Source organism: Lichenostomus cassidix, chromosome 27 (genome assembly GCF_008360975.1).
Source record: "Lichenostomus cassidix isolate B80296 chromosome 27, HeHo_3.0, whole genome shotgun sequence".
NCBI classification, from domain to species: Eukaryota; Metazoa; Chordata; class Aves; order Passeriformes; family Meliphagidae; genus Lichenostomus; species Lichenostomus cassidix.
In genome coordinates this window covers 4,045,914-4,072,359 of record NC_139507.1, presented here as the reverse complement: position 1 = coordinate 4,072,359, position 26,446 = coordinate 4,045,914, and the positions used below count along the sequence as shown (strand labels likewise).

The following is a 26,446-nucleotide window of genomic DNA, read 5'->3' as shown; positions in this document are numbered from 1 at the left end:
AGGGACCCGTGGGGTTTGGGATGGTACAACCTGTGGGATGCAGGATGGAGGCACCTGTGGGATTTGGGATTGAGGGGTTAGTGGGATTTGGGATTGAGGGACCTGTGGGATTTGGGATTGAGACCTGTGGGATGCAGGATGGAGGCACGCTGTGGGGTTTGGGATTGAGGGATTCATGGGATTTGGGATGGTAGAACCTGCGGGATGCAGGATGGAGGGACCTGTGGGGTTTGGGGTGGCGAAACCTGTGGGATTTAGGGCAGAGGAATCCACGGGATTTGGGATGGTGTGACCCATGGGATTTGGGACAGAAGGACCTGCAGATTTGGGATGGAGGAACCTGTGGGATTTGGGACAGAGAAACCCATGGGATGCAGGCTGGAGTGACCTGAGAGATTTGGGATGAAGGGAGCTGCAGGGTGTGGGATTCAGGCTGGAGGGATCTGTGGGATTTAGGCTGGAGGAACCTATGGGATTGGGGACTGTGGGATCTGTGGGATTTGGGATCAAGGGATCTGTGGGATTGGGGCAGGAAGGACCTGTGGGATTTGGGATCAAGGGATCTGTGGGATTGGGGCAGGAAGGACCTGTGGGATTTGGGATCAAGGGACCTGTGGGGTTGGGGCAGGAAGCTCAGTCTGCAGCATTTATTCCATTTCCAAAGCAGGACCAGAGTCATACAAATGCTGAACTGAGGACACGACCTGGGGATTGGGATTGGGATGGGAATTGGGATTTGGATTGGGATGGGGATTGGGATGGGAATCGGGATGAGGATCAGGATTTGGATTTGGATTTGGGATTGGGATTTGGGATTGGGATTGGGATCAGGATTGGGATCAAGATTGGGATTGGGATTTGGATTGGGATTTGGATTTGGATTGGGATCAGGATTGGGATTGGGATTGGCATCATTTCCGGGATATCAAACAGGATGTGAACTCGCTGAGCCATGGGGTTGTACCAGAGAGGGAAACCCCAAACCAAAGTGTCCCCTGAGCCCAAAACCCAACAGAACCCCATCCCAGTCCAACCCCAGCCTGGCGTGGGGACAGCAGGGACCCCGTGGGACCCCCAGGGTGACCCCAGAGCCCGGGGAGCTGTGCTGGGGCAGAAGGGGCAGTGAGGGCCGGGCTGTGGCAATTCCCAAAACAACTGTTCCCGAAAAATGGAATTATTAAAATCAGAGCAGCAAATCTGTTTGTGTGTCCTGAGCTGGGAAATTCCTGTGACATCCTTGTGTCACCCCAGTGCCATTCTTGTGACATTCCTGTGTCATCCAAGTGCCATTCCTGTGTCATTCTTGTGCCATTCCTGCTCCATCCCTGCTCCATCCCTGCTCCATGCCAACTCCATCCCAACTCCATCCCTGCTCCATCCCTACTCCATCCCTGCTCTCCATCCCTGCTCCATCCCTGCTCCATCCTACTCCATCCCTACTCCATCCCAGCTCCATCCTGCTCCATCTCTGCTCCATCTCTCCTCCATCCTTACTCCATCTCTCCTCCATCCCAGCTCCATCCCTGCTCCATCCCAATTCCATCCTTACTCCATCCCTCCTCCATCTCTCCTCCTTCTCTCCTCCATCTCTGCTCCATCCCTGCTCCATCCCAACTCCATCCCAACTCCATCCCTGCTCCATCCCTACTCCATCTCTGCTCCATCTCTGCTCCATCCCGCTCCATCCCTGCTCCATCTCTGCTCCATCTCTGCTCCATCCCTGCTCCACCCCTGCTCCATCTCTGCTCCATCTCTGCTCCATCCCTACTCCATCCCTACTCCATCTCTGCTCCATCTCTGCTCCATCCTGCTCCATCCCTGCTCCATCTCTGCTCCATCTCTGCTCCATCCCTACTCCATCCCTACTCCATCTCTGCTCCATCCTGCTCCATCCCTGCTCCATCCCTGCTCCATTCTTGCTCCATCCCTACTCCATCCCTGCTCCATCTCTGCTCCATCCCTGCTCCATCTCTGCTCCATCTCTGCTCCATCCTTACTCCATCTCTGCTCCATCCCAACTCCATCCTTTCTCCATCCCTGCTCCATCTCTGCTCCAACTCTGCTCCATCCCAACTCCATCCCAACTCCATCCCAGCTCCATCCCTGTTCCATCTCTGCTCCATCCCAACTCCACCCCTGCTCCATCTCTGCTCCATCCCTGCTCCATCCCTACTCCATCTCTCCTCCATCTCTCCTCCTTCTCTCCTCCATCTCTGCTCCATCTCTGCATTTATATTTTTATTTTTAAATCAAAAATTCCCTGCAGGAATCCCTCCCCTTTCCCAGCAAACAGCTCCTTCCCACCCTCACCAAACCTTCGGGCCAAAGTCACCAAAATCTGAATTTTTCCCACATTTTCTTTTATTAAAAACCCAACGTGAGGGCGAGGAGGAGAGGGAGGGAAGGGCGGCGAGGAGGGAAAATAAAAAACTTTGGGAGAACGTGGGAATCGGGGAGAATTCCTGGGTTCGGAGCCCCCAAAATTCTGGATGCCCCCAAGTTTTGGATGTCCCCAAATGTCCCCTGGAGCTGCCAGGAAGGGAAAATATCCCGAGGGGTTTGTGCTCCCAGTGTGCTGCCACCGGGGTGGAGGGGAAATGGTTAAATTTGGGGGAAAAAAACCCCAAAATTAGATGAATTTAGAGTGTAGGAGGGTGGAGTCAGGGTGAGGATTTGGGGGATTTTTGGGATTTGTGTTCCCAGCATGGTAGAAATCATCAAGCTGAATGGGAAATCATGAAGATTTGGGGGAAAAAAACCAAAAAAATTAAATTTACGGTGCAGGAGGGCAAAGTCAGAGTGAGAATTTTTGGGATTTGTGGGATTTGTGTTCCAATCATGGTGGTGCCACCAAGCTGAAGGGGAAATTGTGAAGATTTGGGGAAAAAAACCCCAAAAATAGATGAATTTATAGTGTAGGAGGGTGGAGTCAGGGTGAGGGTTTTTGGGATTTTTGGGATTTTTGGGATTTGTGGGATTTGTGCTCCAATCATGGTGGTGCCACCAAGCTGAAGAGAAAATTGTTCAACTGGGGGAAAAAAAAACCCCAAAAAAATTGAATTTACAGTGCAGGAGGGCAAAGTCAGAGTGAGGATTTGGGGGATTTGTGGGATTTGTGTTCCCAGCATGGTAGAAATCATCAAGCTGAATGGGAAATCATGAAGATTTGGGGGAAAAAAACCCAAAAAATTAAATTTATTATGCAGGTGGGCAGAGTCAGAGTGAGGATTTTTGGGATTTGTGTTCCCACTATGGTAGAAACCACCAAGATGAAGGGGAAATTGTGAAGATTTGGGGGAAAAAAACCCAAAAAATTAAATTTACAGTGCAGGAGAGCAAAGTCAGAGTGAGGATTTTGGGATTTTTGATCCCACCATGGTAGAAACCACCAAGCTGGAGGGGAAATTGTGAAGATTTGGGGAAAAAACCCAAAAAATTAAATTTACTACAGAGGAGGGCAGAGTCAGAGTGAGAATTTTGGGGATTTATGGGATTTGTGCTCCAATCATGGTGGTGCCACCAAGATGAAGGGGAAATCGTGAAGATTTGGGGAGAAAAACCCCAAAAATAGATGAATTTGTAGGGTAGGAGGGTGGAGTCAGGGTGAGGATTTTTGGGATTTTTGGGATTTTTGGGATTTTTGGGATTTATGGGATTTGTGCTCCAATCATGGTGCTGCCACCAAACTGAAGGGGAAATTGTTCAATTGGGGGAAAAAAAAAAAAACCAAAAAAATTGAATTTACTGTGCAGGAGGGCAAAGTCAGAGTGAGGATTTTTGGGATTTGTGTTCCCAACACGGTAGAAATCACCAAGATGAAGGGGAAATCGTGAAGATTTGGGGGAAAAAAACCAAAAAAATTAAATTTATTATGCAGGTGGGCAGAGTCAGAGTGAGGATTTTTGGGATTTGTGCTCCCACTATGGTAGAAACCACTAAGATGAAGGGGAAATCATGAAGATTTGGGGGAAAAAAAACCCAAAAAATTAAATTTATTATGCAGGAGAGCAAAGTCAGAGTGAGGATTTTGGGATTTTTGATCCCACCATGGTAGAAACCACCAAGCTGGAGGGGAAATTGTGAAGATTTGGGGAAAAAACCCAAAAAATTAAATTTATTATGCAGGAGGACAAAGTCAGAGTGAGGATTTTTGGGATTTGTGTTCCAAAGAGTGACCAGAACCTACAAGGGAAGCAAAAACCCCAAAATTCGGATGTGATAATGGGATAATAATGGGATAATAATGGGATAATAATGGGATAATAATGGGATAATAATGGGATAATGGGATGGAACTCCAAAAAACCACCAAAAAGCCACAATGAAGTGAGAAAAAAAATGATTTTTTAAATAATTCAACCCCCAGCAGGGCAAGGCTGGGGCAGTTTTTGGTTTCTGTGCTTCGCCCTTACCTGTGCTTGGGGAAAATATGGGGGAAAAAATGGGGAAATAATGGGGAAAATGGGGGAAAAAGGGAAAATAATGGGGAAAAATAATGGGGAAAATGGGGGAAAAATGGGGGAAATAATGGGGCAAATAATGGGGAAAATGGGGGAAAATAATGGGAAAATGGGGAAAAATGAGGAAATGGGGAAAATAATGGAAAAATGGGGGAAAAATTAGGAAAAATGGGGGAAAATGGAAATGGAGGAAAATAATGGGGAAAATGGGGAAAATATGGGGAAAATGGGAATGAAAAATGGGGGAAATAATGGGAAAATGGGAATAATAATGGGGAAATAATGGGGAAAATAATGGGGAAAATATGGGGAAAATGGGGGGAATAATGGGGGAAAATGGGGGAAAATAATGGAAATGGGGAAAAATGGGGGAAAAATGGGGAAGAAATAATGGGGAAAATGGGGAAAAATTGGGAGAAATTGGGGGAAAAATGGGGAAAATGGGGAAAATGGGGGAAAATGGGGAAAATTGGGGGAAAATTGGGGAAAAATGGGGAAAATTGGGGGAAAAAATAGGAAAATGGAAATAATGGGAAATGGGGGAAAATAATGGGGAACATAATGGGGGAAAAATGGGGAAATGGGAAAAATGGGGAAAATAATGGGAAAAATGGGGGAAATAATGGGGAAAATTGGGAAATAATGGGGAAAATGGAAATGGGGAAAAATTAGGAAAAATGGGGGATAATGGGGGAAATGGAGGGAAAATAATGGGGAAAATGGGAAAAATGGGGAAAAATAATGGGGATAAAATGGGAAAAATGGGGGAAAATTGGGAAAAATAATGGGGAAAATGGGGAAAATGGGGAAAAATGGGAAAATGGGGAAAAATGGGAAAATAATGGGGAAAAAAAGGGGAAAAAGGGGAAAAATGGGGTAAAATGGGGAAAAATGGGAAAAATGGGGAAAAAATGGGAAAATAATGGGAAAAATGGGGAAAATGGGGAAAATTATGGGGAAAATGGGGAAAATAATGGGGAAAATAATGGGGGAAATGGGGAAAAATGTGGGGAAATGGGGGAAATGGGGAAAAATGGAAAATGGGGGAAAATAATGGGAAAAAATGGGGGAAATGGGGAAAAATGGGGGAAATAATGGGAAAAAATGGAGGAAATGGGGGAAAAAAATGGGGGAAAATGGAGGAAAAAAATGGGGAAAATGGGGGAAAATGGGAAAAATGGGGAAAAATGAGGGAAAATGGGGGAAATAATGGGATATTGTGGCAGCACTGGAGGGAGTTCCCAGCTCCGGGTGGAGAAGGGAATTTGGGGTTGGGGACATGCAGCTTCCAGGAGTGGAATGTAAACCTTGAGACCAACCCGAGAAAACCCCAAAAAAAACCCCAAAAAACCCCAAAATAACCCCGAAAAACCCTGAAAAAATCCCGGAAAAAACGAAAAAAACCACAAAAACTTGAAACTCAAAAATACCCAAAATGACAAACAAAAACCGACTCAGAAAAAAACCCAAAAACCCTAAAAAACCACAAAACCTCAAAACTCAAGAAACCCAAAATGACAAACAAAAACCAACTCAAAAAACAAACAAAACAAAACAAAAAAACCTCAAAAAACAAACACAAAACCCTCCAAAAAACCCCCAAAAAACCCTCAAAAAACAAACAAAAAACCTCAAAACACCACATAAAAACCCTCAAAAAAACTCAAAAAACCAACCAAGAAAACCTCAAAAAAACAAACCAAAAACCCTCAAAAAACAAAAACCCTCAAAAAAAACCAAACAAAAACCTCAAAAAACCCTCCAAAAAAAACCCCAAAAAACCCTCAAAAACCCAACAAAACCCACCCAAAACCCCAACAAAATCCCCCAAACCCCCCAAAATCAAACCCAACAAACCCCCAACCCACCAACCCAAAAAACCCCAAAACCCAAAAACTCCAAACCCCAAACCCCAAAACTCCAACCCCACCCAGCACCGCCTCTCCCGCGTCTCCCGCGCAACTTTAAATTAGAAAAACAAGTCCGTCCAGCTCTTCTCTCCCTCCCTATGTACACAACCATCCCGCCGAGGTCCTTGGGGACACCAATAATTTCTTCCTAGAGGTCCTTGGGGACACAAATCCCTTTCCAGAGGTCCTTGGGGACACAAATTTCTCTCCAGAGATCCTTGGGGACACAACTTTCTTTCCAGAGGTCCTTGGGGACAAAGACTTCTTCCCAGAGGGCTCTTGGGGACACAGATTTCTTTCCTGGGGACACAGATCTCTTCCCAGAGGTCCTTGGGGACACAACGTTTGTTCCAGAGGTCCTTGGGGACAAAGATTTCTTCCCAGAGGTCCTTGGGGACACGGATCTCGTTCCAGAGGCCCTTGGGGACACCAGTCTCTTTCCTGGGGACACAGCTTTCCTTCCAAAGGTCCTTGGGGACAAAGATTTCTTCCCAGAAGGTCCTTGGGGACACAACTTCCTTCCCAGAGGTCTTTGGGGACACCAGTCTCTCCCCAGAGGTCCTTGGGGACACCAGTCTCTCCCCAGAGGTCTTTGGGGACACAGATCTCTTCCCAGAGGTCCTTGGGGAAAAAGATTTCTTTCCTGGGGACACAACTTTCTCTCCAGAGGTCCTTGGGGACACAAATCTTGTTCCAGAGGTCCTTGGGGACACAACTTTCTTCCCACAGGTCCTTGGGGACACCAATCTCTTTCCAAAGGTCCTTGGGGACACCAGTCTCTCCCCAGAGGTCCTTGGGGACACCAATCTCTCCCCAGAGGTCCTTGGGGACACAACTTTCTTCCCACAGGTCCTTGGGGACACCAGTCTGTCCCAGAGGTCCTTGGGGACACCAGTCTCTCCCCAGAGGTCCTTGGGGACACAGATTTCTCTCCAGAGGTCCTTGGGGACACAGATTTCTTTCCTGGGGACACCAGTCTCTTTCCAAAGGTCCTTGGGGACACCAATCTCTCCCCAGAGGTCCTTGGGGACACAGATTTCTTTCCTGGGGACACCAGTCTCTTTCCAAAGGTCCTTGGGGACACCAGTCTCTCCCCAGATGTCCTCGGGGACACCGGTCTGTCCCAGACGTCCCTGGGGTCGTTTCCTGGCGCGGTGTTTAGCTCAGCGCCGCCGCGCTCCCGTTGACGGTGGCCTTGCGGCCGCGCGGCAGCAGCGCGCAGTTCGACGCCGCGCCGTTCACGGGGACAGTCCCGGAACCGGGCGACGCGGGGCTGGGCAGGGCCACCCCCGGGCCGGTGACAGCGGGGGGACCCGCGGGGCTGTGCGCCTTGTCGCTGCCCGAGTCGCACTCGGAGGCGCCGCTGGTGTTGGTGGCCTCGGCGGGTGGCAGCGCCGGGCACAGCCGGAGGCGCTTGCAGGCGGGCTGGACGCGGTACTTGAGGGCCAGCGGGCCGGTCTGGGGACACAGGGGACAGTGTGGGGACACGGGCGTGGCTGGCAGCAAGGGGACAGTGTGGGGACAGCGTGGGGACACCGTGGAGACGGCGTGGAGACAGCGAGGGGACACAGGGGACAGCATGGGGACGCAGGGGTGGGTGGCAGCAAGGGGACAGCATGGGGACACCATGGAGACGGCGTGGAGACAGCGAGGGGACACAGGGGACAGCGTGGGGACGCAGGGGTGGGTGGCAGTGTGGGGACAGTGTGGGGACACAGGAGACAGTGTGGGGACAGCGTGGGGACACACAGGACAGCATGGGGACACGGGACAGCTGGCAGTGTGGGGACAGCGTGGGGACACAGGGATGGCTGGCAGCGAGGAGACAGTGAGGGGACACAGGACAGTGTGGGGACAGCGTGGGGACACACAGGACAGCATGGGGACACAGGGGACAGCTGGCAGTGTGGGGACAGCGTGGGGACACAGGGATGGCTGGCAGCGAGGGGACAGTGAGGGGACACGGGACAGTGTGGGGACAGCGTGGAGATGGCGTGGGGACATCATGGGGACACAGGGGACAGCGTGGGGACACCATGGGGACACAGGGATGGCTGGCAGCGAGGGGACAGTGTGGGGACAGCGTGGGGACAGCAAGGGGAGACAGGGGACAGTGTGGGGACACCATGGGGACACAGGGATGGGTGGCAGCGAGGGGACAGTGTGGGGACACAGGGGACAGTGTGGGGACAGCGTGGGGACAGCAAGGGGAGACAGGGGACAGTGTGGGGACACCATGGGGACACAGGGATGGGTGGCAGCGAGGGGACAGTGTGGGGACACAGGGGACAGTGTGGGGACAGCGAGGAGACAGCGAAGGGACAGCGAGGGGACAGCATGGGGACACAGGGATGGCTGGCAGTGAAATTTCCCAGTTTCCCCTAAAAGGACAGATTTTCCCATTCTCCTCCAGGACAGATTTTCCCAGTTTCCCCAGTTTCCCCCAAAAGCACAGATTTTTTCCCAGTTTCCCCAGTTTTTCCCAGGACAGAATTTCCCAGTTTCCTGCAAAAGGACAAAATTTCCCAGTTTCCCCCAAAAGGACAGATTTTCCCCCAAAAGCACAGATTTTCCCAGTTCCCCCAAAAGCACAGATTTTTCACCATTTCCCCAGTTTCCCCCAAAAGGACAGAATTTCCCATTTTTCCCAAAAGCACAGATTTTTCCCAGTTTCCCCCAAAGCACAGATTTTCCCAGTTTTCCCAAAAGCACAGATTTTTCCCAGTTTCCCCCAAAAGCACAGATCTTTTCCCAGTTCCCCAGTTTCCCCCAAAAGCACAGATTCTCCCAGTTTTCCCAGGACAGATTTTCCCATTTTTCCCCCAGAAGCACAGATTTTTTCCCAGATTTCCCATTTTCCCCCAAAAGCACAGATCTTTTCCCAGTTCCCCAGTTTCCTGCAAAAGCACAGATTTTTTCCCAGATTTCCCATTTTCCCCAAAAAGCACAGAATTTCCCAGTTCCCAGCTCCCCCAGCTGCTCACCCTCCTCCAGGGGTAGATGTAGGCGATATCCATCAGCGTGTAATATTCCTTCAGGGGCTCGTCCTCGTACAGCACCTCCACCTGGGGACAGGGACAGGTGACACGGAGGGGACAGGGCCAGGTGTCCAGGGAGAGGGTCAGGTGTCCAGAGACAGGGGACAGGGTCAATCCCCAAGGACAGGGGACAGGGTCAGGAGTCCAGGGACAGGGTCGGGTCCCAGGGAGGGGACAGGGTCAGTCCCCAGGGACAGGGGACAGGGCCAGGTGACAGGGAGGGGACAGTGTCAGTCCCCAAGGACAGGGGACAGGGTCAGATGACAGGGACAGGGACAGGTGTCCAGGGAGGGGACAGGGACAGGTGTCCAGGGACAGGGGACAGTGTCAGTCCCCAAGGACAGGGGACAGGGTCAGGTGTCCAGGGAGAGGGGACAGTGTCAGTCCCCAAGGACAGGGGACAGGGTCAGGTGACCAGGGACAGGGTCAGGTCCCCAGGGAGGGGACAGTGGCACCACCAGCACCCCCAGAGCCACTCATGGCCACCAGGGCTTTGCTGTCCCCGAGTGACTGACATGGAGCATGAGGACCCCAGTGACATGAACTGACCGGAAAGGATGGAGAGAGAGCCAGGGGAAGGACGGAGAGAAATCCAGGGAAAGGATGGAGAGAAATCCAGGGAAAAGATGGAGACAGAGGCAGGAAAAGGATGGATTCTGATCCAGGGAAAGGATGGAGATAAACCCAGGGAAAGAATGGATCTTGCCATGGGAAAAGGAACATCCTGGTCCAGGGAAAAGATGGATCCTGACACAGGGAAAGGATGGAGACAAACCCAGGGAAAGGATGGATTCTGATCCATGAAAATGGTGGATCCAACCCCAAGGAAAGGATAGAGACAGAGCAAGGGAAAGGATGGATTCTGCCATGAGAAAGGATGGAGAGAAATCCAGGGAAAGGATGGAGACAGAGCCAGGAAAAAGATGGAGACAGAGCCAGGGAAAGGATGGATTCTGCCCCAGGGAAAGGATGGATCCCACCAGGGAAAGGATGGAGATAAACGCAGGGAAAGGATGGAGAGAAATCCAGGGAAAGGATGGAGATAAATGCAGGGAAAGGATGGATTCTGATCCATGGAAATGGTGGATCCAACCCCAGGGAAAGGATGGAGAGAAATCCAGGGAAAGGATGGATTCTGCCCCAGGGAAATGATGGATTCTGATCCAGGGAAAGGATGGAGACAGAGAGAGGTAAAGGATGGAGATAAACGCAGGGAAAGGATGGATTCTGGTCCAGGGAATGGTGGATCCAACCCCAAGGAAAGGATGGATTCTGATCCAGGGAAAGGATGGAGAGAAACACAGGGAAAGGAACAACCTGGTCCAGGGAAAAGATGGATCCTGCCATGGGGAAAGGATGGATCCCACCAGGGAAATGATGGATCCTGACCCGGGGAAAGGATGACTCCTGCCCCAGGGAAAGGCCAGCAGAGCAGGGACACTTGGGACAAGCGGGGATGCCACACGGGATGGCCAAATCCTGGCAGTGACCGCGCCTGGCACCCCGCCATTCCCTCACAGTTCCTCCCATTCCCAAACATCCCCAAACACCCCCAAACATTCCCGAACATCCCCTCCCATCCCCTCCCGCGCCGCACCTTGTACTTGCTGGGCACATCCATCTTGTTGCGCAGGAACTTGGCCAGCTGCAGCACCGTCATGGCCGCGGGGCAGCGCAGGAAGCGCAGCCCGTGGCTCTGCGGACACAGGGGAAACTGAGGCAGCTCCGCCCTCCCCCGACCGGGCTTTGGGGTGTCCCACTGTCCCCCTGTCCCCTCCACACCCCAGCACCCTCCGGGGCAGCTCCACACTCGCTGAGCGGGGTTTGGGGTGTCCCATTGTCCCCCTGTCACCTCCTCGCCCCTCGGGGCAGGTCCCATTGTCCCCTCCACGCCCCCGGCGCAGCTCCCGACTCGCTGAGGGCTTTGGGGTGTCCCTTGTCCCCCTGTCCCCCTGTCCCCTCCACACCTCCCGGGGCAGCTCCCCACTCGCCGAAGGGGGTCTGCGGTGTCCCCTTGTCCCCCTGTCCCCTCCACATCCCCCTGAGCCAGCTCCCGACTCGCTGAGGGCTTTGGAGTGTCCTCCGTGTCCCCCTGTCACCTCCACACCCCAGCATCCCCCAGGGCAGCTCCGCCCTCCCCGAGCGGGCTTTGGGGTGTCCCATTGTCCCCCTGTCCCCTCCTCAGGCTTTGGAGTGTCCCCTTGTCCCCCTGTCCCCTCCACACCCCCCGGGGCAGCTCCCCACTCGCTGAGGGGGCTTTGGGGTGTCCCTTGTCCCCTCCACAGCCCAGCATCCCCCGGGGCAGCTCCACACTCGCTGAGGGCTTTGGGGTGTCCCATTGTCCCCCTGTCCCCTCCACATCCCCCGGCGCAGCTCCTCACCCGCTGAGGGCTTTGGGGTGTCCCATTGTCCCCCTGTCACCTCCCTGGGGCAGCTCCTCTTCCCCTGAGGTGGTTCGGGGTGTCCCATTGTCCCCTTGTCCCCTCCTCAGGCTTTGGGGTGTCCCCTTTGTCCCCCTGTCCCCTCCTCGGGGCAGCTTCTCCCTCGCTGAGGGCTTTGGAGTGTCCCATTGTCCCCCTGTCCCCTCCACACCTCCCGGGGCAACTCCCGACTCGCTGAGCAGGGTTTGGGGTCTCCCCCCTGTCCCCTTGTCCCCCTGTGCCACCCACATCCCCCCAGGGCAGCTCCCCTCCCCGAGTGGGTTCTGGGTGTCCCCTTGTCCCCTTGTCCCCCTGTCCCTCACCGAGGCAGCTCCCCTCACCCTGAGGGGTTGGGGATGTCCCCTTGTCCCTTTGTGTGTCCCCTCCATGACCCCCGGGGCAGTGGGCACAATGTCCCCAGGTGCCACCCCCCGCACTCACCTTGTCCCTGTCCAGGTCACCGTTCTCCACGGGGTTTTTCTTGTCCTCCCTGGGGCAGGAGGGGACAAGGGACACGGATTGGGGAGAGGGAAAGGCGGAGAGGGAAAGTCCCCTGGAGGGCTGGTGGTGGCAGGGCTGGGTGGGGACACGGTGGGGACACATTGGGGACACATCGGGGACACATCCAGGGACACATCGGGGACACATGCAGGGACAGCCAGTGTCACCCGCTGGCACTTCCAGGGGCTTCTGATGGCACTGCAGCCACCGGATCCCTGGGGAATGCTGCTGCAGGTGCCAGGGACAGCCCTGGAGGCCACCAGGGCAGGGATAGCACTGTGGGGTGACAGTGCAGGGGTGGCACTGCTGGGATAGAGGGATGGCACTGCCAGGATGGCACTGCTGGGATGGCACTGCCAGGATGGCACTGCAGGGGTGACAGTGCAGGGATGGCACTGCTGCAATGGCACTGCTGGGATGTCACTGCTGGGATAGAGGGATGGCACTGCAGAGATGTCACTGCAGGGGTGACACTGCCAGGACAGCACTGCTGGGATGTCACTACCATGGTGGCACTGCCAGGATGCCCCCAGGCTCTCTGGCTGTCCCTCTGTCCCCTGCAGCTCCAGGAGTCACTCCCAGGTGACAGGTGGAATGTCACCTCCCCAAGGTCCCTCATCCCGACCCACTCCGGGATCCCAGGGTGGGGACAAGGAGCAGCAGTGTCCCCTCAGTGTCACCTGGAGCTCTCGTGGAACTCGATGGACAGGCTGACGATCTCGTCGTCCATCAGTGTCCCCTTGTCCTGCTCTGTCACCTCCCCGCGCTCCTCGCTCGAGCCGTTGGGAACTGCGGGTGACAGAGGGACAGACTGAGACAGGGGGACAGCAGGGTGACAGGGGGACAGACTGAGATGGGGGGACAGCGGGGGGTGCCCAGGCTGGGACACTGTGACACTGTGTCACTGGGACACTGTGACAGACACTGTGACACTGTGACACTGTGACACTGTGACACTGTGACACTGAAACATTGTGACAAACACTGTTACACCATGACACTGTGACAGACATTGGGACACTGTGACAGACACTGTGACAGACACTGGGACACTGTGACAGACTGTGACAGACACTGTGACACTGTGATAATGTGACAGACTGTGACAGACATTGGGACACTGTGACAGACTGTGACACTGGGACACTGTGACAGACTGTGACACTGCAACACTGTGACACTGGGACACTGAGACAGACTGTGACAGACACTGTGACACTGTGATAGACACTGTGACACTGTGTTAGACACTGTGACAGACTGTGACACTGTGACACTGCAACACTGTGACACTGTGACACTGGGACACTGACACTGTGATAATGTGACACTGTGACATTAACAGTGACCCCATGACAGACACTGTAACACATGACACTGGGACCCTGTGACACTGTGACAGACACCGTGACAGACTCTGTGACACTGTGTGTGACACTGTGACCCCATGACACTGTGTGTGACACTGTATGTGACACTGTGTGACACTGTGACCCCATGACACTGTGTGTGACACTGTGACATTGTGTGTGACACTGTATATGACACTCTGTGTGACACTGTGACACTGTGACATTGTGTGTGACACTGTGACACTGTGACCCCATGACACCGTATGTGACACTTTGACACCGTGTGTGACATTGTGTGTGACACTGTGTGTGACACTGTGTGTGACACCCTGTGACACTGTGTGACATTGTGTGTGACACTGTATGTGACACTGTATGTGACACTGTGAGTGACACTGTGTGACACTGTGAGTGACATTGTATGTGACACTGTGACACTGTGTGTGACACTGTGACAATGTGACCCCAGGACACTGTATGTGGCACTGTGACACCGTGTGTGACACTGTATGTGACACTCTGTGTGACACTCTGTGACACTGTGACATTGTGTGTGACACTGTGACCCCATGACACTGAATGTGACACTGTGTGACACTGTGTGACACTGTGAGTGACAGTGTGACACTGTATGCGACACTGTGAGTGACACTGTTTGTGTGACACTGTGACATTGTGTGTGACACTGTGTGACACTTTGTGACACTGTGTGACACTGTGACACTGTATGTGACACTGTGTGTGACACTCCGTGTGTGACACTGTGTATGACACTTTGTGACACTGTGACACTGTGACACTGTGTGACATTGTGTGTGACACTGTGTGTGACACTGTCACATTGTGTGTGACACTGTGACCCCATTACACTCTGTGTGACACTGTGACACTCTGTGTGACACTCTATGTGACACTGTGTGACACTCTGTGTGACACTCTGTGACCCTGTATGTGACACTGTGTGTGACACTGTGACACTGTGTGACACTCTAACACTGTGTGTGACACTGTATGTGACACTGTATGTGACACTGTGACACTGTGACACTGTGTGTGACACTGTGACACTCACCCTCAGCCACAGGGTACGCCGCGTAGAACTCGCGCCTCCTCTTCATCTCATCTGCAGGACAAACGGGACCAGGTGAGGGGGACAGGGGGACACCAGGTGACAGGGTGACACTGGAGTAACACCAGGGGGACAGGGTGACACCAGGTGACAGGGTGACACAGGGGTGACAGGGTGACATGGGGTGACAGGGTGACACCAGGTGACAGGGTGACACCGGGGTGACAAGGGGACACCAGAGTGACAGGGTGACACAGGGGTGACAGGGTGACACCAGGGGTGACAGGGTGACACCGGGGGTGACAGGGTGACACCAGGTGACAGGGTGACACTGGGGTGACAGGGTGACACTGGCAGTGACAGAGTGACACCAGGGTGACACCAGGGGGACACCGGGGTGACAGAGTGACACACAGGTGACAGGGTGACACCAAGGTGACAGGGGGACACTGGGGGGACAGGGTGACACAGGGTGACACTGGGTGACACTGGTGACCTGGCTTAGCGCCTGGTTTCCTTTTGCCACATTCCCCAACTTTTTCCTGTATTTTTCCCACTTTTTCCCATATTTTTCCCAGTTGTTCCCCACTTTTTCCCATATTTTTCCTATATTTTTCCCCAGTTTTTTCCATATTTTTCCCAGTTTTTCCCTGCATTTTTCCCATATTTTTCAAAATTTTCCATGTATTATTTGCAGTTTTTCCCCAGTTTTTTTCCTGTATGTTTCCCAGTTTTTCCCTATATTTTTCTCTATATTTTTCCCAGTTTTTCCCATATTCTTCCCATATTTTTCCAATTTTTTCCCCATATTTTTCCTATATTTTCCCAGGTTTTTCCCAGTTATTCCCTGTATTTTTCCCATATTTTTCCATGTATTATTTGCAGTTTTTCCCCAGTTTTTTCCTGTATTTTTCCCACATTTTCCCAAAAATATCCATGTATTTTTTGCAGTTTTTCCCCAGTTTTTTCCTGTATTTTTCCCAGTTTTTCCCTATATTTTTCCCAGTTTTTCCCCATTTTTTTCCCCTATTTTTCCCAGTTTTTCACCTCAAATCCTACACTTTTCCCCCATTCCAGGTGCCCAGGGAGCAAATCCCTGTGACATTGTGACGTTGTGACTCTGTGACATTGTGACACGGTGACATTGTGACACTGTGACACTTTGTGACACTCTGTGTGACATTCTGTGACACTGTGACATTATGACACTGTGACCCTGTGACACTGTGACATGGTGACACTGTGACATAGTGACACTGTGACACAGTTACACCATGACCTTGTATGTGACACTGTGACACTGTGTGTGACACTGTGTGACACTGTGTGACGCTGTGACATTGTGACACTGTGACACCGTGACCTTGTATGTGACACTGTAACACTGTGTGTGACACTCTGTGTAACACTGTGTGTGACACTGTGTGTGACACTGTGTGTGACACTGTGTGACACTCTGTGTGACACCATGACACCGTGACACTGTGACCCCATGACCTTGTATGTTACGCTGTGACATTGTATGTGACACTGTGTGTGACACTGTGACATGGTGACACTGTGACAGTGTGACATTGTGACACTGTGACACTGTGACACTGCGACACCGTGACAGTGTGACACTGTGACCCTGTGACACACTGTGACACTGTGTGTGACACTCTGTGTGACACTGTGTGACACCATGACACCACGACAATCCCGCTCCCTTTCCCCAAAATTCGGGATTGCCATCATGTCCCTGTCCTCTCCTGTCCCCTCCTGTCCCCTCCTCTCCCCTCCTGTCCCCTCCTGTCCCCTCCTGTCCCCTCCCCATCCCCATGTTCCGTGGAAAATCCACAGAAATCCCCAAAATTCCCAAAATTCTCCCCAAAATTCCCAAAATTCTCCCCAAAAGTCCCAAAATTCCCCAAATTCTCCCCAAAATTCCCCCGAACGGCTGACCTTTGAAGAGCCCCGGCACCAGTTTGTACACAATGTCCTGTAGGGTTTTGTCTGACCTGAGGGGAAAAAAATATGGGAAAAGAGGGAAAATCAGTGGGATTTGGGAGCAGATTGTTCCCTGCGCCGGGGGGATCCTGCTGCCAGCTGTGCCCGTCTGGAAAATCCTAAAAAAACCCCAAAAGTTCAAATTCCCCATCCCAAAATCCCAAATTCCTAAAAAAACCCCAAATTCCCATCCCAAAACCCTAAATTCCCATCCCAAAGCCTCATCCTGCTTCCTTCAGCTCCCCTCTGGAAAATCCCTAAAAAAACCCCCAAACTTCAAATTGCCATCCAAAAATCCCAATTCCCCATCCCAAAACCCCAAATTCTCCATCCCAAAACCCCAAATTCCCAATACCAAAACCCCAATTCCCAAAATCCCAAAATCCCAAATTCTCATCCCAAAATCCCAATTCCCATCTCAAAGCTCCATCCTGCTTCCTGCAGTTCCCTTCTGTAAAATCCCTAAAAAAACCCCAAAAGTTCAAATTGCCCATTCCAAAATCCCAAATTCCCATCCCAAAACCCCAAATTCCCAAACCCCAAATTCTCATCCCAAACCCCCAAATTCCCATCCCAAAATCCCAATTCCCATCCCAAAGCCCCAAATTCCCATCCCAAAGCCCCATCCCGCTTCCTCCAGTTCCCTTCTGGAAAATTCCTTAAAAAAACCCAAAACCCCAAATTCCCATCCCAAAACCCCAAATTCCCATCCCAAAATCCCAAATTCCCACCTCAAAACCCCAAATTCCCAAAACCCCAAAATCCCAAAACCCCAAAATTACAAATTTTTCCCTGTGATTTTTGCAGTTTTTCCCATATTTTTCCCAATTTTCCCCCAGTTTTTCCCTGTATTTTCCCCAGTTTTTCCCTGTATTTTCCCAATTTTCCCCCAGTTTTTCCCATATTTTTCCCAATTTTCCCCCATTTTTTCCCTGTATTTTCCCCAATTTTTCCCCAGTTTTTCCCTGTATTTTTCCCAATTTTCCACATATTTTTCCCAATTTTCCCCCAGTTTTTCCCCATATTTTTCCCAGGTTTTCCCCATTTTTTCCCCACTTTTTCCCCCATATTTTTCCCAATTTTCCCCAGTTTTTCCCCATATTTTTCCCAATTTTCCCCCAATTTTCCCCTGTATTTTCCCCAGTTTTCCCCTGTATTTTCCCAATTTTCCCCCCACTTTTTCCCATATTTTTCCCTGGTTTTCCCCAGTTTTTTCCCATTTTTCCCATTTTTCCCCCAGTTTTCCCCCATATTTTTCCCACTTTTCCCCAGTTTATCCCATTTTTCCCCCAGTTTTTTTCCCCATCTTTTTCCCTGTTTTCTCCCAGTTTTTTCCCATATTTTTCCGAATTTTCCCCCAGTTTTCCCCAATTTCCCCCAGTTTTTTCCTCTATTTTTCCCAATTTTTCCCCAGTTTTTTTCCCAATTTTTCCCCAGTTTTCCACATTTTTCCTCAGTTTTTTTTCCCATATTTTTCCCAGTTTTCCCCCAATTTTTTTCCATATTTTTCCCAATTTTCCCCCAGTTTTCCCCTGTATTTTCCCCATATTTTTCCCAATTTTCCCCCAGTTTTTCCCTGTATTTTCCCCAATTTCCCCCCAGTTTTCCCCTGTATTTTCCCCATTTTTTTCCCCATATTTTCCCCAATTTTTTCCCATATTTTCCCCATTTTTTTCCCATTTTTTCCCATATTTTTCCCACCCCAGCACCGAGCTCAGGAACCACCACGCCCCCAGCACAGCTCCGCCTCGGCAGGCACAGCCGGATATTCCGGAGCAGCCGTGGGAGTGTAAATATTCCATAGTGAGCCAGGAAAAAAAAAAATTTGGAGAAAAAAAAGGGAAAAAAAGGTGGAAAAAGTGTTACTAGAGAAACGGATTGACATGGGAGAGGCTGGAAAAAAAACCCGGGATGGAATACAGCCGGGAATGGAGCCTGCCGTGGTTTCCATGGCAACCAGCGGTACAGCTGGGCAGGGATGTCCCTGCTGGGGACACTGATGGGTGTCCTGTCACCTGGGGGCAGCTGGCAGTGCCACCCTGGGGACAGGGGATGGAGCAGAGGGGTGGGGAGGACAGGGATGGATGGATGGATGGATGGATGGAGATGGATGGATGGAGATGGATGGATGGATGGATGGATGGATGGATGGATGGATGGATGGATGGATGGATTGATGGAGATGGATGGATGGATGGATGGATGGATGGAGATGGATGGATGATGGATGGATGGATGGATGGATGGATGGATGGATGATGGAAAGATGGAGATGGATGGAGATGGATGGATGGAGATGGATGGCTGTGACCAGCACAGGTCTTTCTCGTGAGAACATTTTGCTGTGCTTTATAAACAAAGATAAAGTTTGGATGTTTTTGCAAACAAAGTCTCGAGATTTGGGCAGTTCAGGCCTGGCCAATCAGGCCTAGGGGGAGGTTTCTGACTGACCAATCTGGGTGACCTGTGAAAAGTCCATATATATGGAAATCAAAATAAAAAACGCTCTCTTTTCTTGCCTGAGAACCTGGGTTTCTACTTCTCTGCTAGCGGCTCAACAGCAACAGATGTTGAAATGGAGATGGAGATGGATGGATGGAGATGGATGGAGATGGAGATGGATGGAGATGGATGGAGATGGAGATGGATGGAGATGATGAATGATGGATGGAGATGGATGGATGGATGGAGATGGATGGATGGAGATGGAGAGATGGAGATGGAGATGGATGGAGATGGATGGAGATGGAGATGGATGGAGATGGATGGAGGTGCATGGAGAGATGGATGGACATGGATGGAGATGGATGAAGATGGAGATGGATGGAGATGATGGATGATGGATGGAGATGGAGAGATGGAGATGGAGATGGATGGATGGATGGATGGATGGATGGATGGATGGATGGATGGAGATGGATGGATGGAGAGATAGATGGAGATGGATGGATGGATGGATGGATGGATGGATGGATGGATAGATGGACAGATGGATGGAGAGATGGAAGGAAGGATGGATGGATCCATGGATATAGGGATGGATCCATGGATTTGGTGCAGGATGTGCAGAGATGGACAACCGGACACCTGCCCCCTCCTCCTTCTGCTGCCACAAGGATGTCCCCAAGCCCTGTTCCCTCCATGGTGACATTTCCCACTGTCCTCCTCCCTTCCCACCAGGACAGCTCCTCCAGTCCCCTCTGCTGTGGGGACACAGCGCTGGGACACCTGTGGGACTGGGACGGAGATGCTGCAGGGACAGGGACACCACTGAGAGTGGGATGGACACACCACAGCGTCAGGGACACCACTGGGACCAGGATGGGGACACCACTGAGAGTGGGATGGACACACCACAGCGTTAGGGACACCACTGGGACCAGGATGGGGACACCACTGAGAGCAGGATGGACACACCACAGCGTTAGGGACACCACTGGGACCAGGATGGGGACACCAACGGGCGTGGGATGGACACACCACAGAAATGGGGACATTGGTGGGACAGAGATGCTGCAGGGATGGGGACACCACTGGGACCAGGATGGGGACACTGCCAGGCTGCAGGGTGTCCCTACTCCAGGTGATTGGGGCTGCCCCTGGAGCAGGGACAGGGCGTGAGGAGACCCCCGAGACCCTCGAGACCCCCTGATTCCCCAAACCCCCTGAGCCTCCCAAACCCCCTGAGCCCCCCAAACCCCTGAGAACCCCTGAGCCCCCCAAACCCCAAAACTCCCTGAGCCCCCTTAGCCCCCCGAGCCCCCTGAGGCCCCCAAAACCTCAAGACCCCCTGAGACCCTCGAGACCCCAAGCCCCCTGAGCCCCACCAGTCCCCCCTGAGTCCCCTAAACCCCTGAGCCCCCAAGCCTGAGTCCCCCCAAACCCCTGAGCCCCCGAGCCTCCCAAACCCCAAAACCTGAGCCTCCTTAGCACCCCGAGCTCCCCTGAGCCCCCTGAGTTCCCCAAAGCCCCTGAGCTCCCTGAGGCCCCCAAGACCCCCGAGACCCTCGAGACTCCTCGAGCCCCTGAGCTCACAAACCCCTGAGCCCCCCAAATCCCGAATCCCTGAGCCCCTTAGCTCCCCCGAGCTCTGGAGGCTCCCTAAGGCCCCAAACCCCAAAATCCCTGACCCCCCAAACCCCCGGAGCCCCCCAAACCCCCGAGCCCCCCGAGCCCCCGCGCCCGCCGGGCTCACCGGATGCTGAGCAGGGGTCTGGTTTTGTGCACCTGCACGTCACACATCGGGCAGTACTTGTTGGTCTCCAGGTAGCGAACGATGCAGGTCTTGCAGACTGGGGGGACAGAGGGACACGCCGTGAGCGAGGGGACACAGGGACACGGGGACATGGGGACAAGGGGACACGGGGACATGGGGACAAGGGGACACGGGGACATGGGGACAAGGGGACACAGGGACAAGGGGACACGGGGACAAGGGGACACGGGGACGCGGGGACGCGGGGACACGGGGACAAGGGGACAAGGGGACACGGGGACAAGAGGACAAGGGGACACGGGGACAAGGGGACACGGGGACACGGGGACAAGGGGACACGGGGACACGGGGACAAGGGGACACGGGGACACGGGGACACGGGGACAAGGGGACACGGGGACAAGGGGACAAGGGGACAAGGGGACACGGGGACACGGGGACACGGGGACAAGGGGACATGGGGACAAGGGGACATGGGGACACAGGGACAAGGGGACATGGGGACACAGGGACAAGGGGACAAGGGGACAAGGGGACAAGGGGACAAGGGGACACGGGGACACGGGGACAAGGGGACAAGGGGACACGGGGACAGAGCCCCGGTGCCACCCCCGGGACCCCCAACCAGCCTGGGGACAGCACCCCTGCCCATTCCACCCCCATCCATCCCCCCATCAGGGCGGTGTCACCTGGCGCAGGTGGCTTTGGGGTGGCCGCGGGGACACTGGGGACACAGGGGACACTCACAGGAGTGCAGGCACTCCACGATGGTGGTGGCGTCGATGAAGTAGCCTCCGCACAGGGCGCACATCAGGTGGGGGTTGAGCTCCGTGATCTTTATCCGGGTGGTCCTGTGCATCTTGGAGCACAGATCGGGTCAGCCCTGCGGGGAAACCCGGCAGTGTCACACCGAGGGGACCCGCCGGGGTCACCTCACCCCTCGGGGGACACCGCGGGGGTGCCTGGCGCTCCCTGGTGTCACCCACGGGGTACCCTCAGCTCTGGGAGGGGGCAAACTGCACCCAGAAATGTCCCCGTGCTGCCCAGCCAGCTCTGCATCACCCTGGGGTGTCCCCAAGTGTGTCCCCAAGTGTGTCCCCAAGTGTGTCCCCAACACCCTCTGGGAGGGGACAAGTCCCCACCTGTGGCTGTGCACGCCACAAAGTGTATTTATTCCACACGGAAAAGGCATTTCCAGCCAAAATCCCATTTTTTTTCCCGACAGAAAACCCCCAGCCTGGGGTTGGCCATGTCCCCCCGGCCGGGTGACCCAGCAAGGCCAGCTGGGCAGGTGACAGCGCGGTGACAACTCGGGAATTGTCACCTTCCCGCTGCTCCGGCGCTTCCATGTTTCCAACGGGAACCCAAAATCGCTGCGGTTTTGTTGTTTCCATGGCAACCGCGATACTCGGAGCGCGGCCAGGATATTGTCACTGCCACCCGGGACAGGGGCAGGGGACAGGGGACCCTGGGGGGGTGGCGAGGTGGGCATGGCGGCAGGGCTGGGACAGCGAGTGCACCCGCGGGGACACGTGTGACACACGTGGGACACATGGGGACACACATGGACACACAGGGACATGCAGGGACACACGTGTGACACACGGGGACGCACATGGACAGGCAGGGACATACGTGTGACACACATGGACACACAGGGACACATGTGTGACACACGGGGACACACATGGACATACAGGGACACAGAGGGACTTGCAGGGACACATGTGGGACACACGTGTGACACATGGGGACTCACATGGACACATGTGTGACACACAGGGACACGCATGGACACACAGGGACATACGTGTGACACACGGGGACTTGCAGGGACACATGTGGGATGCACAGGGACACGCATGGACATACAGGGACACACAGGGACACATGTGTGACACACAGGGACACACGTGGGACACACAAGGACACACAGGGACACACGTGGGACACACAGGGACTTGCAGGGATACATGTGGGACACACAGGGACTTGCAGGATCACACATGGACACACAGGGACACACGTGTGACACACAGGGACACACATGGACAGGCAGGGACATACGTGTGACACACAGGGACTTGCAGGGACACACGTGTGACACACAGGTACACACATGGACACGCATGGACACACATGGACACACATGGACACACAGGGACACACGTGGGACACCCATGGGTACAGCACATGCACACAGGCACACCCGCAGCAGGGATGGGGACACCACGGGGACAGGGACAGAGATGCCACAGGGACGGGAGAACCACAGGGAGCAGGATGAAAGTGCCACAGGGATGGAGGTGCCCAAGGGACAGTGACACCTGTGGGACACTGCAGGGATGGGACATCACTGGGACCGGGATGGAAGTGCCACAGGGATGGGGACACCACTGGGATGTTGCAGGGGCAGGGACACCATTGGGACACCAGTGGGGACACCAGTGGGACACCACTGGGACACCACAGGGACACCATTGGGACACCACTGGGATGGAGATGCTGCAAGGATGGGACATCATTGGGACTGCAATGGAGGTGTCAAAGGGATGGGGACACCTCTGGGATGCCACTGGGATGGAATGCAAGGTGCCACAAGGATGGGGACACCACTGGGACACCACTGGGATGGGGATGGAAATGCTGCAGGGATGGGGACACCGCTGGGATGGAGATGCCACAAGGATGGGGACACCACTTGTGTGACTGGGACCGAGATGGTGAAGGTATGGGGACACCTCTGGGATGGGGACACCACAGGGATGGGGACACCTCTGGGATGCTGCAGGGACAGGGATGGGGACCTCGAGGACACCCCTGTTGGAAGAGCAGTGACCAAGCCGAGCTCTCCTTGCTGAGGGACTCAGGAGCACCGGGGGGTTTGGGGACACTGGGGGGGCTTGGGGACACCCGGAGGTTTGGGGACACCGGGGGGGCTTGGGGACACCCGGGGGGCTTGGGGACACCCAAAGCCCCTCCCAGAGCTCCCTCAGCCCCCTGCGCACCCCAGGGTGGTGTCCCCAACCCCTCCCCATCCTTCCGGTGACAGCGATGGCACTGCCAGCCCCCTCCCCACGGCTGGGGTCCCCTGTCCCTGTCCCCCCACCCGGGACAAGCCCGGGCAGCTCCTCGGCTGCGTTTTGGGGTGAATTTGGCCTCTTTCGGCGCTCGCCGCTGGCGGGAGGAGGGAGGATGAGCCACCGGAGCAAACCGGTTCTGATAAACCGGGAGGGAACAGCCGCGATTTCCTGTGCCGGGAGGAACCGAACCCCCCGGGACCGCCCGGCCCGCTCCTCAGCCCGGCATGGCCGCGACTTTCGGGCTCTTTGTCCCCGTGGGTGGGTGGCGGCGCGGCACGGTGTCCCCCGCTGTCCCCAAAATCAATCCCGCCGGGCCGGCGCGGGTGGGGAAGGACGTTTGAAAGTCACCGGGAAGTCACCCCGAGCGGCTCCCCCTCCCCGCGGGACCCCCGGCGGCGGCGGCGAGAGCGGGAGAACCGGCACGGCTCGGCCCGGAGCGGCGGGGACACGGCGGGACAGCCCTGGGGACAAGGAGGGACAGCCCTAGGGACAAGGAGGGACAGCCCTAGGGACACGGCGGGACAGCCCTAGGGACACGGCGGGACAGCCCTGGGGACAAGGAGGGACAGCCCTAGGGACACGGCGGGACAGCCCTGGGGACACGAGGCTGCCGAGGGGCCGCGGAGGGACGGGAGAGGAAGTCCCGCCGGACACGCGTGACCACAGCCGCGGGGTGACACGGAGGCGCACAGCGGGATGTGGCCGCGGGGCGTGACAGGCGGCGGGCAGCGCCACGGCCACGGGGGGACACGGGGTGGGCGCGGACACGAGGGGACACGGACAGGGATGGACACGGACACGGGATGGACACCGACACACGGAGGAACACGGACACGGGGTGGACACAGACACGAGGGGGGCACGGACAAGGGGTGATCACGGACACGGGGTGGTCACGGACACGAGGTGGTCACGGACACGCGGGGACACGGACAGGGATGGACACGGATACCGGGTGGTCACGGACACGGGGTGGACACAGACACGGGGGACACGGACACGCGGGGGGCACGGACACGGGATGGACACAGATGGACACAGCGTGGACACGGGGTGGTCACGGACACGGGGGGGACACGGACACAGGATGGACACAGACACGGGGTGGTCACGGACACGAGTGGGGCACGGACACAGGATGGACACAGAGTGGACACAGACACGGGGTGGTCACGGACACGCGGGGGGCACGGACACAGGATGGACACAGAGTGGACACAGACACGGGGTGGTCACGGACACCCGGTGATCACGGACATGGACACGGGGTGATCACGGACACGGGGTGGTCACGGACACGCGTGTCCCGCCGGGGGGTGGCCCGGCTGCGGCAGCTCCCGCCGGTTTTGGGGACACGCAGCCCCGCCGGGCCTGGGGGTGGGGCAGCCCGGTGGCCCCGGGGTGTCCCCTCGGTGCTCGGGGCGGCTGGCAGCGCGGCCCGGTCACTCCGCTCGCCCCGGGGGGGTCCCGCCGCGCTCCCCCCGCCGCCCAGCACCGACCCTGCCGCGCCGAACGCGGGAAGGGGGAGGCAGAGAGACCCCCCCGGGCTGTCAGCGCGCCGGTGCCCGCCGGGGGTCCCGGGGCTGGGGGTCCCGGTGCTGGGGGTCCCGGTGCTGGGGGGGGGTCCCGGTGTCCCGGTGTGGGGGTCTCTGTGCTGGGGGGTCTCGGTGCTGGGGGGGTCCTGGTGCTGGGGGGGTCCCGATGCGGGGGGGTCCCGGTGTTAGGGGGTCCCGGTGTTGGGGGTCCCGGTGTCCCGGTGTTGGGGGTCTCGGTGCTGGGGGGGTCCCGGTGCGGGGGGTCCCGGTGCGGGGGGGTCCCGGGGTCTCAGTGCTGGGGGGTCCCGTTGCGGGGCACAAAGCGGGGGAGGCGGCGGCCATCGGCCATCTTTGCGCGGGGCCGGCGGGGCGGGGGGGGGACACCGGCGGGGCTCGGGCCGGGGGGACACCGGGGCCGCGTCCCTACCTGCTGGCGGCGGCAGCGGCGGCCCCGCGGCCGCCCCTCCGCTCCCGCCGCTCGGCTCGGTTCGGCTCGGCTCGGCTCGGCTCGGTTCGGCTCGGCGCGGCGCTGCGGCCGCGGCCCTTTTTTTTTTTTTTAATTTTTTTTTTATCCCCTTCTCTCCCTCTCCTTTTTTTTTTCTTTCCTCCCTCTTTTTTTTTTTTTTCCTCCTTCCTCCTCCCTTTTTTTTTTTTTCCCCTTTTTTTTTTTTTAAATTTTTTTTTTTTATTTTTTTGCCACCTCCAGCCGCCGCCAGGCCCCGCCCGCCGCACGTGACCTCATTCCTTTGGGGGGCTGCGGAGGAGGGGAGAGAGGGACCGAGGTTGGGGTGACCCCCCTGCCCTCCCCGCCACGCCCCCAGGCGACACCGCGACCCCCCGAACCCCATCCTCGCTCCCCGCCCGGAGCCCCAA

At 55.2% G+C, this 26,446-nt stretch overlaps 1 protein-coding gene and 1 long non-coding RNA gene across 2 annotated transcripts; one reads left to right on the top strand and one right to left on the bottom strand.

The window, feature by feature from the left end:
• The first annotated feature begins 2,339 nt into the window (after positions 1-2,339).
• LOC146426694 (uncharacterized) lies at positions 2,340-3,865 on the top strand. Its single transcript, XR_014846168.1, has 2 exons — positions 2,340-3,513; positions 3,805-3,865. It is a non-coding gene; the product is annotated as an uncharacterized LOC146426694 (long non-coding RNA).
• Positions 3,866-7,469: 3,604 nt separating this feature from the next.
• Positions 7,470-22,351, bottom strand: PCGF2 (polycomb group ring finger 2). The gene is made up of 9 exons (XM_085083500.1): positions 21,703-22,351; positions 20,935-21,031; positions 16,695-16,750; positions 14,754-14,804; positions 13,010-13,118; positions 12,270-12,318; positions 11,006-11,104; positions 9,355-9,435; positions 7,470-7,828 (listed from the first exon to the last, which is right to left on the bottom strand). Exons 1-9 carry the CDS (start codon positions 21,812-21,814, stop codon positions 7,529-7,531), a joined length of 954 nt encoding a protein of 317 aa, XP_084939626.1. The 5' UTR covers positions 21,815-22,351; the 3' UTR covers positions 7,470-7,528.
• Between the last annotated feature and the right edge of the window lie 4,095 nt (positions 22,352-26,446).